The 15,440-nt window shown below is 35.5% G+C and overlaps 1 protein-coding gene across 3 annotated transcripts in view; it reads left to right on the top strand.

The window, feature by feature from the left end:
- Window positions 1–15,440, top strand: part of MARCHF6 (membrane associated ring-CH-type finger 6) — a 52,038-nt gene that overhangs the window by 20,912 nt on the left and 15,686 nt on the right. For all 3 annotated transcript variants that reach the window (XM_051609920.1, XM_051609919.1, XM_051609921.1), the window contains exons 7-18: window positions 433–625; window positions 937–998; window positions 2,979–3,011; window positions 3,568–3,619; window positions 7,017–7,075; window positions 7,651–7,731; window positions 8,893–8,961; window positions 9,056–9,130; window positions 10,859–10,993; window positions 11,477–11,596; window positions 12,858–12,958; window positions 13,594–13,731. In XM_051609920.1, coding sequence (XP_051465880.1) covers window positions 433–625; window positions 937–998; window positions 2,979–3,011; window positions 3,568–3,619; window positions 7,017–7,075; window positions 7,651–7,731; window positions 8,893–8,961; window positions 9,056–9,130; window positions 10,859–10,993; window positions 11,477–11,596; window positions 12,858–12,958; window positions 13,594–13,731 — 1,118 coding nt within the window. The remainder of the gene's footprint in view (window positions 1–432; window positions 626–936; window positions 999–2,978; window positions 3,012–3,567; window positions 3,620–7,016; window positions 7,076–7,650; window positions 7,732–8,892; window positions 8,962–9,055; window positions 9,131–10,858; window positions 10,994–11,476; window positions 11,597–12,857; window positions 12,959–13,593; window positions 13,732–15,440) is intronic.

The following is a 15,440-nucleotide window of genomic DNA, read 5'->3' as shown; positions in this document are numbered from 1 at the left end:
CAGGCAGTAGGCTCAAATTTAAATACAGGAAATTTCATTTAGACAAAAAACCAACAAAACAGATGTGGGTATGTCTTTTTTTTAACTGTATGGTCAACTACTGGAACAGGTAACTCAGAGAGGTTATGAAGTCTATCTCAGGAGTTACTCAAAAGCCAACTGGAAACAACACTGAGCAACCTGTTTTAGCTGATCCTGCTTTGAGTAGGTGGATTGACTGGACTATCTCTAGGAGCCCTTTCCAACCTCAACTATTCTGTGAAGAAATCTGACTGTTTCCCTTCCTCTTTTAAAAGGTTTAGTGGTCCCAAAATTCATGCTTATCTGAAAAAATACATTATTAATGTTTCTTAATACTTTTTTCTATGTACAGGATAAAAGTACAGAGAGAGGTTGATCAATTTAACTGAATACTAAATCCTGTTTCTGTAGGCTCAGGCTGTTGTAAATGGAGGTGTTGAAAATGCTGTTCTTGATCAACCTGCTAACCCAGCTGCTGAGAATGTAGTTGTAGGCGAGAACCCTGAAATTCAAGAAGAGCAAGTAGATGAGGAGGAGGAGGATAACGAAGATGAAGAAGATGCTGTAGTAGAAGATGCAGCAGATGCAAACAATGGAGCACAAGGTAACAGGTGACTCAAAACATTAGCGTTCTAGTACTTTTAAATATAAATGAAACCATTGTAAATAGAACTGTTGTAATTCAAGGAATTCCCACTGTGTAAATTCCCTCTTCAGCTTAAGTTATCTTGTTTTTCCAAATGCTATGGATTTCTTCTGAGCACTGAAGTATTTGTTGGCTGAAAAGCTTTCCAGCAGTTACAAGTTGAATGTTATGCTGTTAAGTCTTTTTGTTCATTAAAAACATAGCATGGAGTCATTACATCTTGTTTTGGATGAGTCTGACAGCTGTAAAAATGGCCATTGTCTCCTCAGATGACATGAACTGGAATGCTTTGGAGTGGGATCGAGCAGCAGAAGAGCTTACTTGGGAGCGAGTGAGTAAGAATAACTTTCTTGGATAATTCAGACTCACACATGAAATAGTTTGTAGTATTACTGCGATAAAATCCATTTGAGAGAGTTTTCACACTAGATGGATCCAAATCTATCAATAAGAGGCTCTAGTGACCTAAAAAGTCATTGTATTAAAAACAAATTGCTATCATGCTAATCGGTATCTATTAAAAGTCCTTTCTTTGTTTTTAAATACAGTAGCAGCTTAAAACATTTTTTAGCACACATTGTTCTGAAGTCTTCAACTTGTTCAGGTTTAGAGATTAATCACAGCTTGCATTGAGGCTGCTAGGCCAGATCACGTGTTGCACATAGGTGTTGCTTTCTTTGTAGTTTAATGCCTAATTTTTGTATTCATGAAAACATGAAATGAAAAGAGAGAACAGGAGATTTGGCTTAATTTATTTACATATTTGCAGAAAGCAAATGCATTTCTTAAAAAATGGAGCATTTCAATGTAACTTTGCTTATGGATAACAAATTCCATAATAAGAGCATGAAATGTATTTATTCTGTAGTCATAGAGCAGTCTAGAGATTCGGCACCAAGTTGTTTTGTAGCTGGTTTACAAGGAGCCAGGATTTGAGTTCAAAGCTCGCCATATCCACCAAGATCTACCTGAAGCTAGATACATAAGCTTCATGTGATCTACCAGTGTCACTGGTGCCCATGGTAAACAGTTGTAAAGCTAGTTACTGTATTCCTAGGCTGTGATCAGTTGTTGCCTTGATTGCAGTGTAGTAGAAACACAGTTTTCATCACCAGAGACAGCTCTTGAAACTTGTTTTGTATCTAGTGAAAGCTTCTTGGTTTGTTTTGAAAGATACTTAGTGAAAAAGGGCATATGTAAATTCTGGTTTCTGAACCATTCTGCTACATATCTCAAGAGGAAAGCATTATATTTCTGAACCAAATTTGTGTGTTTGGAAGTGTTGAGGTACTCTAGTTGAAAATGTTTTGACTCATCTCCATGAATATAGAAATCGGTTTTTGCAAACTCTCGCAACCATTTCTAATCCTGTGTGCATGCATAGGCAATAGGTATCTAGTTGGCATTTAGTATCAAAAGTGGGGTAGGCTTTTCTGCTGTTTCATCCTGTGAAAATAGAATGCAAACTTTATGAATTTTCAAAAATGTTTGCATCTTGGTTTATGTTGCAAAATATGTGCAACTTTAATATCTTGGAACTTAGTGCAAATTCTGATACAAAATAGCCTTGTCACTGATACTTTACAGTCCTAATTGTGAAGTAGGAGTGTCTGGATGGAAATAGTAAGAAACCCTTGAAGTGGGGGGGGGGGGGAATTTTTTTTTTAATAGATGCTTGCTTTATGGCTCTTCTGTTGACACTTCCTGTAGCAGCTGTGCAGATCAATGGAGGATTTGTTTCCTGTCTTCCCTAGCTGTAAACCATTTGTGTTGTAAACTTAATAACAATGTTGCAACATGTTACTGTTGCTAGTTGTTTTTGAACATGTAAGGTAAAATATTAACCTTTGGCTTTTGTCAGTGAAACATAAACTGGTACTTTGCAATTAGAAGCCCAGTAAAAATTGCGCTTGTATTTTAATACTGAGTTGTTTAAACATGTTTTTAAATAACAGTTGAATCACTGAAATAGTTTATAAGTACAGAATTTTTGTCAGAATCTTAAATCTTGGAGAGAAATAGCCCATAAGTTAATTCATTACATGTTTGTTTTGCCCTATACAAATACATGTATGTTAAACTATTCCACATTTATATCACTGCCTTTGATCAACTGAGTTTACTGTGTTGAACAGGAACTTAGGTTCTACCCCTGTATTTAAAAATTTATGTCCAGATCATGTTGGTTGAGCAATTAAAAAAAAGCATTTGACCATATCAGACAGTAAAAGTTGGTGTGAATGAGGCTTATTTTAGATACATGTTTTGTTTTTCTAATGAGTAAATAAACCTAATTTTATTATCTTCACAGATGCTTGGACTTGATGGATCTCTAGTTTTTTTAGTAAGTGAAATTTCAATAATTTCTATAGAAAGTGTTTTGTTTTTTTAAAGCAAACTGTATCTTGAAAAGTTACATACTTCTATTTGAAGTCCCCATTTTCATATGATATTATTCTTTAAAGAGACTTCCACATGATGTCATGTTCAGGCAAAACTGTCTTTTAGGAGTTTCACAGAGTAGCATGTGTGGCATAAAAGTGTAATTTATTAAAACATATAGGTTACTTTGAATCACATACTCCACTGTAAATCAAAGTTTGACCCTTCAAAAATGCATACACTGAAAATACATACCTGTTCTAGCCTTTGCTAGTTTTGCTCTTTATGTTATGGTTAAAATAGTGTCCTCATTCAGTCTTCCCTGATTTGCCCTAATACCACCAGAACACCACTAGGGAATTTTTAGTGTGACTTTATTTGGTGTGCAAATTCTGGTAATAATAGCCAATTGAAAGAAGAAGACTAGATACAAAAGTAGACTCACGTATTTAAATGACTGATATTTATGTACTGTTTCTTTATCATCTTCCTCCCTTCTTCCCCCCTACTCCTTGCAGGAACATGTCTTTTGGGTGGTATCTTTAAATACATTGTTCATACTTGTGTTTGGTAAGTATAATTTGCTCTTAAGTGTGAAGTGATAATGCAGGTTAATTTTAAGGCTCTTCTCTCAGAATAAGGGAAGTAGTGACATCTAAAAATGGAACTACGAATGACCTGGGAGTCCGAATAATAAGTCTTTATTGCTTCTAGTTTTGTCATTTTAATTCTTTTTAGTAAATAGGTTTAAAATAGGAAATCTACCAAAAGTTTAATGATGTCAACCAAAGCACAGAAAGGAATATTTGTTTGGAATGTTGCTAAATTAAAGGAGGAACGTCATGGAATTAATTTATGAGCAAATTCAGTACTTTTAGGAACGGAGAGGGTATTTTTTTTTCTTCTTACAGTTTTCACTAGATAGACTTCAGTCTCTTTTTCCATCAACACATTTTTGGAGCTCAAAATTAGGAGAGGGGGGCATGCAAGAATGTAACAGACTGTGTAAAGTTGTCAAATATACTATAGTTTTGTGTCTAGAATTACTACAAAACAACTTTCCTTTGTTCACACAACTGACAAATTGTAGAAAACAGTAAATTCTTATCAGCAGGGTATTTTACTTTATTTTCCTTTCTCCTTCCTGTAGATGCTGAAGCTGAACTGCAACTTTAAATGTTTGCAAGACTCTATTTCTAGTATAAGACAGGAATATTTCCTTGTTCTGATTTCATGTATAGTTAGTGCTAGGAAATCTTTTGGATGTAAACTTGTTACAGCTTTAAAAAATCCTAAAAAATAATAATAATAATCCCCAAACCTCAGATGTATATTTCCCAATCATTTGAACCCTAAAAGAAAAAGGTAGTAAAATGCTGGCCTTCTTGTGAATAGCAGTAAGCTCCCCCTTGAAAGTTTCTAGCATTCTTATTTTATATTTACTGCTTGTAATATGTAGGGTAAATTTGCATTTCCACACTGGTTTTACTGCAGAAAGCAAGGTACCAAATTCAGAATTTATTTTTTAAAAACCTTCCTGACAAGCATTAGATGGTGATTCAGATTGGTGGGGGGGGGCTTTGGGGTTTTTTTAGTATCTTACAACCCTTGAGTGACATGGAATAATATCAGCTCTTCCCTGTGCTTCAATTTTGCTTGCTTGCTGCTAGCAGGAGCTTTTGGATTATGGTGCTGAAGCTCATTAGTGTTCTTGATTTGACACAACTATGTGGGGAAGCAGCAGCATTGTAGTGACAAGATAGAACATTTCATACACTTGAAGGAGATACCAGACACACAAATTCACATATTCTGAATTATCAGTTTAGAAAGGGATTGTTTGTTATTGTTTTTTTTTGAGCAGTCTTTCTTGGCAAAAGTTTGAGCTTTAAAAACTGAAGTCATACTGTGGATAAGAAATTTTAACTGGCAAAGTAAAGCTCACAATACTGAAACAATTATTTGAGCATATACTTATTGAAACAAATCAGCAGACCAAAAGAAAATAATAAGTATCATACATATTTAATTTACAAAAACTAAAACTTCTCTAATAGGCGTTGGAATATACTTGAATTATTTCTTTCTGATGGTCTATTTTAATCTGCAGCTGACACAAGTTAATTATGTTTTTTGGTTGCTATAAAATGTAGGCTTTTTTAAAAGTGGATAATAACTATAGAATTTCTAAACCCTTAATAATAAATTATCATTATGATAATAATGTAGTAATAATAAACCCTTTAATAATAATTCATAACTATAGCTATATAATCATAATAATAATTTAGTAATAAGAATAATTAATAAGGTTTTCAGATAGCTGTGTTTTCAGTAGCTCTACGTGTGCTTTAACAGAGACCAACAGGAGATCTGGGAATTTAATTTGGGCCTCTCAAGCCTATTTTTAGTATCTTTCCCACTAAATAATATTGCTTAATTTTCAACTGCCAAATCACTAGTAGTTCATAATTACAGTCCTGGTGAGTTCAAATGTCCAAGGAAATACTTTCCAGAAGATAAAACATAATGAAAGCATTTTGAACCGTAGTTACTGATCCAGAAAATACTGTATTATACTCTCTTGCACAAGTTAACAAAGTTAGACTTAATTTGTATTTTAGCTCGCTTTGGTAGTTGCAGAAGAGTTTGTACTCCATGTTTTTTGTTAAAAGGAATCTATTAAAAAATCTCTTTTAAATAAAGTTATTTTAAATTATATATATATATAAACTGCACAGTAATTTCCTAAAACACTGTCGAATTGATACAAATTTTAAGTCAGGAGTCTGATGTTAACAGAAGTTTCATGTGATTTTTTTTTTTAATCTCACTTTTCTTTCTCTTGTTCTTACTGGACAGAAAGAGCTCAAGTCCTCCCTTTATCTTTTACATTTTTGTTATTTATTTCTAGTAACTGCTGATTTATCTGAAACAGACATAAATTAAAAATTTCTGATCGTTGATCAGAATTAAAAAAAAAACCTGCTAAATCTTGTTTTGGGTTGTTGGGTTTTTTTTCACATATTGGTCATACAGAGGTGTATGAGAAATTCCAGGAGGTGAGAGAAAATCATCAGGCTTTTCATTTTGGGGTATGTTTAGTCTACAGTATAGGTGAAAATAAAAGCTTGCAGTTACTGCACCCCACTTCACTTACTAATGACTCCTTTTACTCCTGTAGGAAAGTGATGTTGAATTCTGTAGTCTTTCGTAGCTTGGTTAGAAGAGTACAGGGTGAGCTAAAACAACTACTTGATCCTGTTGCAAATACATGGATGCCCAAAAATGGGGAAAGTGCAGTGTTTTTTAATTCATTCCTCCTGAGACCTCAGAATTGGCTAGAGTTAGTTCTTAGGAATAATGACAGTTCTTATTACATTACTTCAAACTAAAGGACTTCTCAGTTGCTCCTCATCCATTCACTGGAGCATCATCTTTATCTCCATCTTCTCTCCCCTTCACAAATTTCTGCAGGGCTTGCATTTTTTTACAGTATTCTTAAAAATTAAAACACTAAAACTGTAACCTCGCTAATGCAAGTCCTATCAGACCACAAAGTAGAATTGCTACTTTAGTCTTTTAGTGTATGGGAAAGAAGAGATATATGGAACAGGTTTGTGTGTACCACAGTTTTCTGAGACTGATACCACCGTAGTACGCAAGACTGAGAAACTGAATTCACTTTCACACAGCAAGAAAGAAAATACTGTCCTGTTATTCTGTGTAGTTTCTTATTGTTTGTTGTTTTTCAGTGTAAATTTTGATCTGTTTTTCAGTGTTTGTAATATTATAGAAATATAGCATTTACAAATATTTGTAGAGAAAGTAATTTTTTTAGTTGCTGTCACAAAATTGATCAGAAGTAGAACGATTACCATGTTATAATATAGACATCCTGCAAATAACACTCCATTTAGGAGTTTTCATGTCCTTTTTTCCCCTTCTTTCTGCTTCCATTATGCAGCATTTTGTCCATACCACATTGGTCACTTCTCCATTGTTGGCCTGGGCTTTGAGGAATATGTAAGTACTGTTTGCTAATTTCAAAATGAAAAAAACTGCTGCTGTTTATTTAATCAGAATATTTTTGTAGCATGCTTCCACTTTTATTTGTGATTGCAAAAGTAGCATGGAATGTCTGACATTTTTCCTCCTCAAACCTATGATTAAAAATGTTCTCTCACTCTTTCCTGCTCTCTCCATTATTTACATTTTAGTGAGGTTTCCTTCTTGTACAAAAAACCCCATACGTTTGTTTTTGGTTTTTTAAGACTCTCTTGTTCCTCGTGTGCATTTTTAATTTGTGTATTGAGTTGATGATAAAAGGTAGGTGAAAGTAAGTTAGTGTAAGGTGACACTGTTTCATATATAGAAGTTGTTTCGTATATGAAGAAAGTAGTTGTTAGACTAAATGTACATACTTTCTATTCTTGTTGGAGATACCAAAAAAGTACTAGATTATTAAAATACGTAAAAATTGAAGAAACTTGTCATTCTTCTTTAGGAGTTGAGATTTGAAAATTTTCTTAATTGCATAAAAAGGAGATACAATCTTCTAAGAGACTGAAACTTTCCCTTTTTTTTCTCCTCTCCCCCAGGTTCAAGCATCTCACTTTGAAGGCCTGATTACAACTATAGTTGGATATGTTCTGCTAGCAGTGACGCTAATTGTTTGTCATGTATCCTTTTGTGAGAAGTTTAACTGGTTCACATTTTACATGTAAATAAATTTTCTGGCTATGTTTTGAGGAGGCACAGGCATGATGCAGATGTAATTAATGTACTATTTTGCTTTGCTTTTTTGGTGAAATTTGGAGAAAAAGTCTCTTCTGTTCTCTTGGCCATTTAAAAGTTGTCAGTGTAACTGTGTTCTTCAGAACGCTTGCACATGTTTTAACATGCAATGGTAGGCTTTTATGCTTGCTTGAAGGCCTCCAGCTAAGTGTCTGAGAAGACAGAACCATTGTTTTTTTCTTCACTGTCTTTGCACTGTTGTTGTGGGCTATCTAGTTGCAGCAGAAAGAGAAATGGGATTATGAAAATATGTAGGGTGATCCTGCCAGATCTTTAGAGTGTGGGTTCTTTTAGTTCCTCTTTTATGTCTCTGAACCACAGAGAGCTTGCAGCAAGGATTTCCTTCTTTCTTATTGTTACAGAAAAAATAAAGTAATGACAGAGTCCTGAAAGGTAGAAGGATTTGGTCACAAGTTAGAACTGCATTTTAGCTGCATGTTTTTAAAGGGACTACACCAACTTCAATTTGAAAGAATAAACACTGTTAATGGTTTTATGTTCAAGAGTACACAAAGCTAACATCAACTTGAGACCACCTGTACCAATGAGCGGTGGAAATTTGGTTAAACCCACTGATTGCCATGTCTCTGTTTTACCTCCTAAAAGAAAACAAAGCAAAACAAACCCCCAGCTTCTAGATTTTCTTGGAAAAGGTGAGAATTTATTTCAGACTGCATGAAAAGGAAAGCTACCATTTAAGGAAGGCCTTCAGTTTTGAAACTTGCTTACTCGTATCAAACGTTTTCAAAGACAACTCTATTTCTTGGAGAAAACTTTTGGATTTAAGAAGGGTGGTGGTATTATTTATTTGTTTGGGTTTTTAGATGCATTTTTTGGGAGAATTATCCAGCACATCAGATTGTGACTTGCAGGGTCACGGCCAATTTTGAAAATAGAATCCCCATAAAATTCATACTTCCTGTTTCACTTTTGTCTTTTGCAAAATTTCCTGTTGCTGAAACCACATAATAACATAATGTAATGTAAACATAATATGACTGTGTTATGAAGTATTTTTCAGCATTATTTTCTTGACAAAACTTCAGGGTTTGGCAGCACTTGTGAAGTTCCAGCGATCGCGTCGTTTATTAGGAGTTTGCTATATTGTTGTCAAGGTAATTCTACTTCTTTATGTGTAGCAAAACCCCTCTATTTTCTTGGCAATTTCTGTTAAACTAGTGAGATGTTATTTTCTCTTTTTTCCTAAAGGTTTCCTTGTTAGTGGTTGTTGAAATCGGTGTGTTCCCTCTCATCTGTGGCTGGTGGCTGGATATATGTTCTTTGGTAAGAATCAAAGACAGGCTGAGAGGATTGGGGTTGTTCAGCCTGGAGAAGAGAGAGCTCTGGGAAGACCTTTTTGCAGCCTTCCAGTGCCTGAAGGGGCCTACAAGAAATTCTTTACTGGGAGGGTGGTGAGACATGAACAGGTTGCCCAGGGAGCCTGTGGATGCCCCTTCCCTAAAAGTGTTCAAGGAGAGATCAGATGGGACTTTGAGCAATCTGGCCTAGTGGGAGGTGTCCCTGCCCATGGCAGGGTGGGTTGGAACTAGATTGTCTTTAAGGTCCCTTCCATCCCAGACCATTCTATGATTCTATGAAATGCGATACAATCTTTTTAGATGATGTTTCTATTTAAAAGAAAAAAACTTCTGGTGAGAAGGGAGTTGTTGGTGTGAGTTTGAAAACACTCTTACCTTTTTATAAACATAGTGTTTCCAGAGGGAAGGGGTTTTTTTCAGGTACTGTGTAATGCTCATTTTGTTTTTCTTTACATTACTAAATACAAGTTAAAACGCTGTTGTTAAAATAAGATCCTAATCCTGTCTACTGCATTTGCAAGTCCACTGTGATAGCGAACCTTGTGTACTGAATAAACTTCTTTATGTAGCCATCTTATGTGAAATGTTAATAACTTCATATTTTAAAAATTGTCCGGTCTCTGTTTTGAACAAGACTCATGCTGTGTTTACCTGGAATTGAGGGCACTTTTTCTGTCCTGAAAAAAAATTTATTAATTTCAAATGGAGAAAATTAATTTATTCTAGCCTTAGTAGAACTATAATTTTACTTACTTGCCCAGCAATTTGCCCTTGTGGCCAGGAAGGCCAGTGACCCCTGGGGTGTACTAGAAAGGGTGTGGTTAGTAGGTCAAGAGAGGTTCTCCTCCCCCTCTGTTCTGCCCTGGTGAGGCCACATCTGGAGCATTGTTTCCAGTTGTGGACCCCTCAGTTCAAGAAAGACAGGGAACTGCTTGAAAGAGTCCAGTGCAGAGCCACAAAGATGATTAAGGGAGTGGAACATCTCCCTTGTGAGGAAAGGCTGAGGGAGCTGGGTCTCTTTAGCTTAGAGAAGAGGAGACTGAAGGGGTGACCTTATCAACATTTGTAAATACTTAAAGGACGAGTGTCAGGAAGACAGAGTCAGGCTTTTTTCAGTGATGTCTAGTGATAAGACAAGAGGCTGTGGGTGCAAACTGGAACATAGGAGGTTCCACGTAAACATCAGAAAAAACTTCTTTACTGTGAGAGTGACAGAGCACTGGAACAGGCTGCCCAGAGAGGTTGTGGAGTCTCCTTCACTGGAGACATTCAAAACCTGCCTGAACAAGTTCCTGTGTGATGTACTCTAGGTGATCCTGCTCTGGCAGGGGGGTTGGACTAGATGATCTTTCTCAGTCCCTTCCAGTCCCAGATTCCAACTCCAGATGCTGTGATTAAGGGAAAAATAAGTATTTGCTTCCATCACAGTGCCACTTTATTTGAACTAATTTATAAGTTACATAGTGTATGGTAGTGTTTCAATTGACTTTTTTCTGTCAGAAGAAAGAATTAGTTCAGAAATTTATCTTTGCTGTTCTTATAAAGTGTTCTCTTTTTTTTTAATTGAATGCTATAATTATTTATATGTTAGCACAAGGCAGATATTTGAATGCCTATTAATGAACATAGGGTAAACAAAATTCATACCTGGAGGTTTGCCAAACTTCATACTTGTTTACTGCTTACCTTCTAGGAGATGTTTGATGCCACTTTGAAAGACAGAGAATTGAGCTTTCAGTCTGCACCAGGTACCACAATGTTTCTGCACTGGTTAGTTGGAATGGTTTACGTCTTCTATTTTGCATCCTTCATTCTTTTACTGAGAGAGGTAAGTCTGTAAGAACAAGACTGGTATGTAATGTAGTTAGAGAAGCTTGCATGTTTAACTCTCCATTTCAAATCTGGGTGTTGCTGCTGCTGTGCTTTGTGTGTGTATATTAGATTCCAGCATTACGTAAAAGAGCCACAGTGGTCCTTACTGTAGTGGAAAATGATGATTTAGAGTATATTTTATTTAGTGGGTTTTTGTTTACGAAGAGTCCTTAAGCATGGGTCATGCCTTAAAATTTATCTAAATATATTTCAGTTGTCTAAAATTGATTAATACTTGGAAGTGAAGCTTGTAATTAGTTATTGCTTCTCTACTTCTTTGTGATAATGCTTTGTTCTATTTCTATACCAATTTGTTGAACCTTTTTCAACAAATACCCCTATTACATCTAAAACCTGTTTGCTGCAGTAGTGTTATCCAAAATGAAAAACAAAGAATGCAAAGATAATTTTCATATGTTGTTTCTGTATCCTACTTCAGGTATTGAGACCCGGTGTCTTATGGTTTCTCAGGAATTTGAATGATCCAGACTTCAATCCTGTGCAGGAAATGATTCACTTGCCCATTTACAGGCATCTCAGGAGGTTCATCTTATCCGTGGTAAGGACTTTTCTCACAAATTTCTTTATTTGCAAAGAAAATTTCATGTTAGCTCCCATTTACATTACTACACAGTAATGTAAGGAAAAAATAAGGAAAAAATACTTTCAGAAAACAAATCACACTTTTCAAGTTGTGCTTCTTTCAATTTTTAAGAAGTTTCTTGTGTAGAACATTAACTACTAAGTTTCAAGAATAGGATTGTATTTTTTGTTTTTACTTAGTTAAACAGAATTTTTTTTAACATTTTTAGTGTCTAGCCATGAGTTTATGTAAAGGCTAAGGATGTGTTTAAAATGTACTTGGATTTTAATCAGGTTCCTTTAGGAAACAGGATTTATAAAAATGCATGGTCTTCATGCACCTGATCTCCTCTACTAAATTTTGATTCAAATTAAAATATGAGGAAATAGAAACTGAAAGATTTTCTGAGGCTTCTACAAGTTGCATGAAAGCTGAGCCACTAAGAAATGAGCAACGCACAGTTATTAATCCCAGAGCTGTGAGAGGGATGTAGAACCATCTGACAGTGCCTGAACTGTCAGCTGGCCACACAGTGCTTACTCAGCCATGGTCCTGTTTGGCAAGGGCGTCATTTCATGCTGGTCTGTGAGAATGGAGTTATTTTTACTTTATAGTGTCCTTTGGGGCTTTGGATTGGTGGCTGAAACAGTGTTGCTACCACACAGGTGTTTTGGCTATGGCTGAAGAGTGTTTGCTCGGGTAGCCTCAAGGCTTTTCCTCTGCCCTGCTCCGTCACCCCTCCAGCAAATAAGCTGCAGTTTGGGAGGGGGGTATACTTTGGACAACTGACCCAAACTCATTGAAGGAGTATTCCATATCATATGATGATGGGCTCATCAGTAAAAGCTGTGGGAAAAGAGGAGGAAGGGAAGGGGATTGTTCATTGTTATGGAGTTTGTCCTCCTGAGCAACTGTTAAGATGTACAGAGGCCCTACTTTCTGGGAAGTTGCTAATCATTTGTCTACTGATGAGCAGTAGTGATTGAATTTGTGTTTTGCTTGTACACAGCTTTTGATTTCTCTATTAAACTCTGATTATCTCAATCCATGAGTCTTACTACCTTCCTTCTATTTTCACTCCATTCAGCTAGAGAGGGGAATGAGTGAGCAGCTGGGTAGATGTTTGACTGTTAGCCAGGGCTAACCCACCACACACACGAAACATGTCAGAGAGATGGGTACGAAACTAGGTTTGGTTGTTTCTACTATTTGGACTAACTTGTTTAACTTGTTGCAGATTGTCTTTGGATCAATTGTACTACTCATGCTCTGGCTTCCTATACGCATTATTAAGTATCTTCTGCCTAACTTTCTTCCATATAACGTTATGCTCTACAGGTAAGCATTTAATTAAAAAACATTAAAAAAAAGTTCATTTTCCATCTCCTTATAACTAGAAAAATGTATATTTGTGCTCTTTCAGCATTAATGTGGCATTGTTTGCTACATTTTGCTTGTTTTCAATTAATCTAATCATACAATTTGTCAAATAAAAAGCTATTAAGAAAAATAAGAGGCATTTTTATTCCATACTGATAACTATTTGGTTTTCATATGCCTTCAAAACACCTTCCCCTTCAGCTTTTTGAGAGTGAAGTTGTTGCCATGTTTATTTTTCACATCCACTCCTGATTATCCTTGCTTCAAGAATAAAAGGATATCTGTAACTTTTTAATGATACTGGTATATTTCTGTTTCTAAATATTAATTGAAACAGCAGTAATGCAAGCAAATAGAAGAGCAAATCATATTGTCTGACATCAACTTTTTGTCTTAAGTTTCCTGTGCACTCATGAACACTTAAACCTGTGCTCAGAGTAGTATAGAAAGAGAAATGTCTGCAAAAAACTAAGTAGTTCCTGTTGGCATCTAATAGATTTTTTTGTTGTTGTGGTGTTAATATTCTTCAGTGGAAAAGACGATTATGAGAAGTTTTCTTACACTTGACTTCTTGCTTTTTCCATTGTTTCTAGTGATGCGCCAGTAAGTGAACTTTCCCTAGAGCTCCTTTTGCTTCAGGTGGTGCTTCCAGCTTTGCTAGAACAAGGACATACAAGACAGTGGTTGAAAGGTCTTGTACGAGCATGGACTGTTACTGCTGGATACTTGCTGTAAGTAGAGAAAGCCAAAATAAGCTAAAAGTATTGTGTCCAGCTTGCCTTTCAACATGAAAGCAGCATGCTTTCAGGAGAGTTATCCCAAAAAGTCACTTTAATAACTATTTTACAGATAAATACAGATGAAAACTCCTATACTGATTTCCTATGGAAGTGTCTTCTAAGCAGTATTTGTACCTACTTCAGGACTAGGTTTTGACAGGTCATTTGGTACACTATTACAGCATTTGCTTAGTAGAAAAATGAATAGAAGTATGACTTAACAGCTTGTTAAATTCCTGTTATATGGAAAAATTGAAGAGGTAAGTGTCAGCAGAACATTTCCATGAGTCATTCAAGTAAAATTGATGTGCACCATTTGCATTTCTTACAGTAAGAAGGAAATTTTTTTTTAAAGGGAAAAATTATTTAGAACATTAAGCTGAACAAGTGAATACCTTTAAGTTGGCATTTTTAAAATTACAAGTTCCATTTCTAAAGAGGGATAAAACTGTATCTTTGTTAGCTAAAGAAAATCATTATACGAAGTGATGTTCCTTAATTTAGACTGCCAGGAAGACTTCTAGCACTAGAAATTTTTTAGTTCATATGTTGTTTGCCAAATTAGTCAAATAAAAATTAAGGTTGATTTTGTTTTTCTAGAAAGTTTTTAAATTTAACTTCAAAGTATATTGGCATTCTCCCACATCTTGCTCATTGTGGGTCATGCCAATACAGCACTATTAGGATGAAGATTTTCTTTGCTAAGCTATGTATGAGTTTCTGAGAAAACGAGTGAAAGACCTTTTTCTTCCACTGCAATCCATAATACTTATTTTAGGTTCTCATAAGGAAACTCTCCTCACTTCTGTTCTCTTTTGCATTTTGTAAAGATACATTTTTAAGTAACTTGTTCATCCCCCTCCCTGGAATTGTTCAAGGCCAGATTGAATGGGACTTTAAGCAGTCTAGTCTAATGGGCTGTGTCCCTGGCCATGGCAGGAGGGTTGGAGCTAGATGTTCTCTTAAGGTCTTTTTCAACCCAACCCAGTCTGTGGTTCTAAAGTAAGAGAAATTTGGAGCTGACAGAAGTGGTTGTGCTTTCTTCACTGTTGGCAGCTGTTAAGAACATTTGTAAAATATCTCTTCAGCAATTTTAGTTGAGCACAGATGAAAATGCCAGTGGAATACTTTTTAAAGCAGATTGACTCTTTCTAAGATTGATGTTCTTAGAAGATTGTGAACAATTTAGAATCTTCATAAAAGACTCACCTGACTCGGTACTTCTGAAAGCACGTCTAATAGCAATGCAGTACTGTCCTTGTGCAGTTTGTTTGAAGGCAGTTGTTTTCTAATAGGGCTTAGTAGCAGTAAAATAAAAGCTATCGAGCTGCTTGCTTATATGAACTGAAATATTGATGCAATTTTCCTTTCATATGCACAACAACTTTAATACTAGATTTTGTTTTTCAAGCAGACAGATAAGTGTTCTTTATTTGGGGCTGTATTCCCACTGTTCTAATTGCACCCACACTAGCACTTTCCTTCTAAATTCTGTACTAAGAATGATATTGAGTATGTTATTAGAAAATTGTTTATTTTACTTTATCAAGATTCTACCAGTAGTCCTGTATAATTTTTATACAACTTGTGTTCATTCTCAGTAGGCTTGTCTTTCTGTAAGGTTCTTACTCGTACCAAAGAGAGCAAAACTGAAATGTTGG

Source organism: Apus apus, chromosome 2, assembly GCF_020740795.1.
Source record: "Apus apus isolate bApuApu2 chromosome 2, bApuApu2.pri.cur, whole genome shotgun sequence".
In the NCBI taxonomy this organism is placed as follows: domain Eukaryota; kingdom Metazoa; phylum Chordata; class Aves; order Apodiformes; family Apodidae; genus Apus; species Apus apus.
This window is presented reverse-complemented; position numbering and strand designations above follow the sequence as displayed.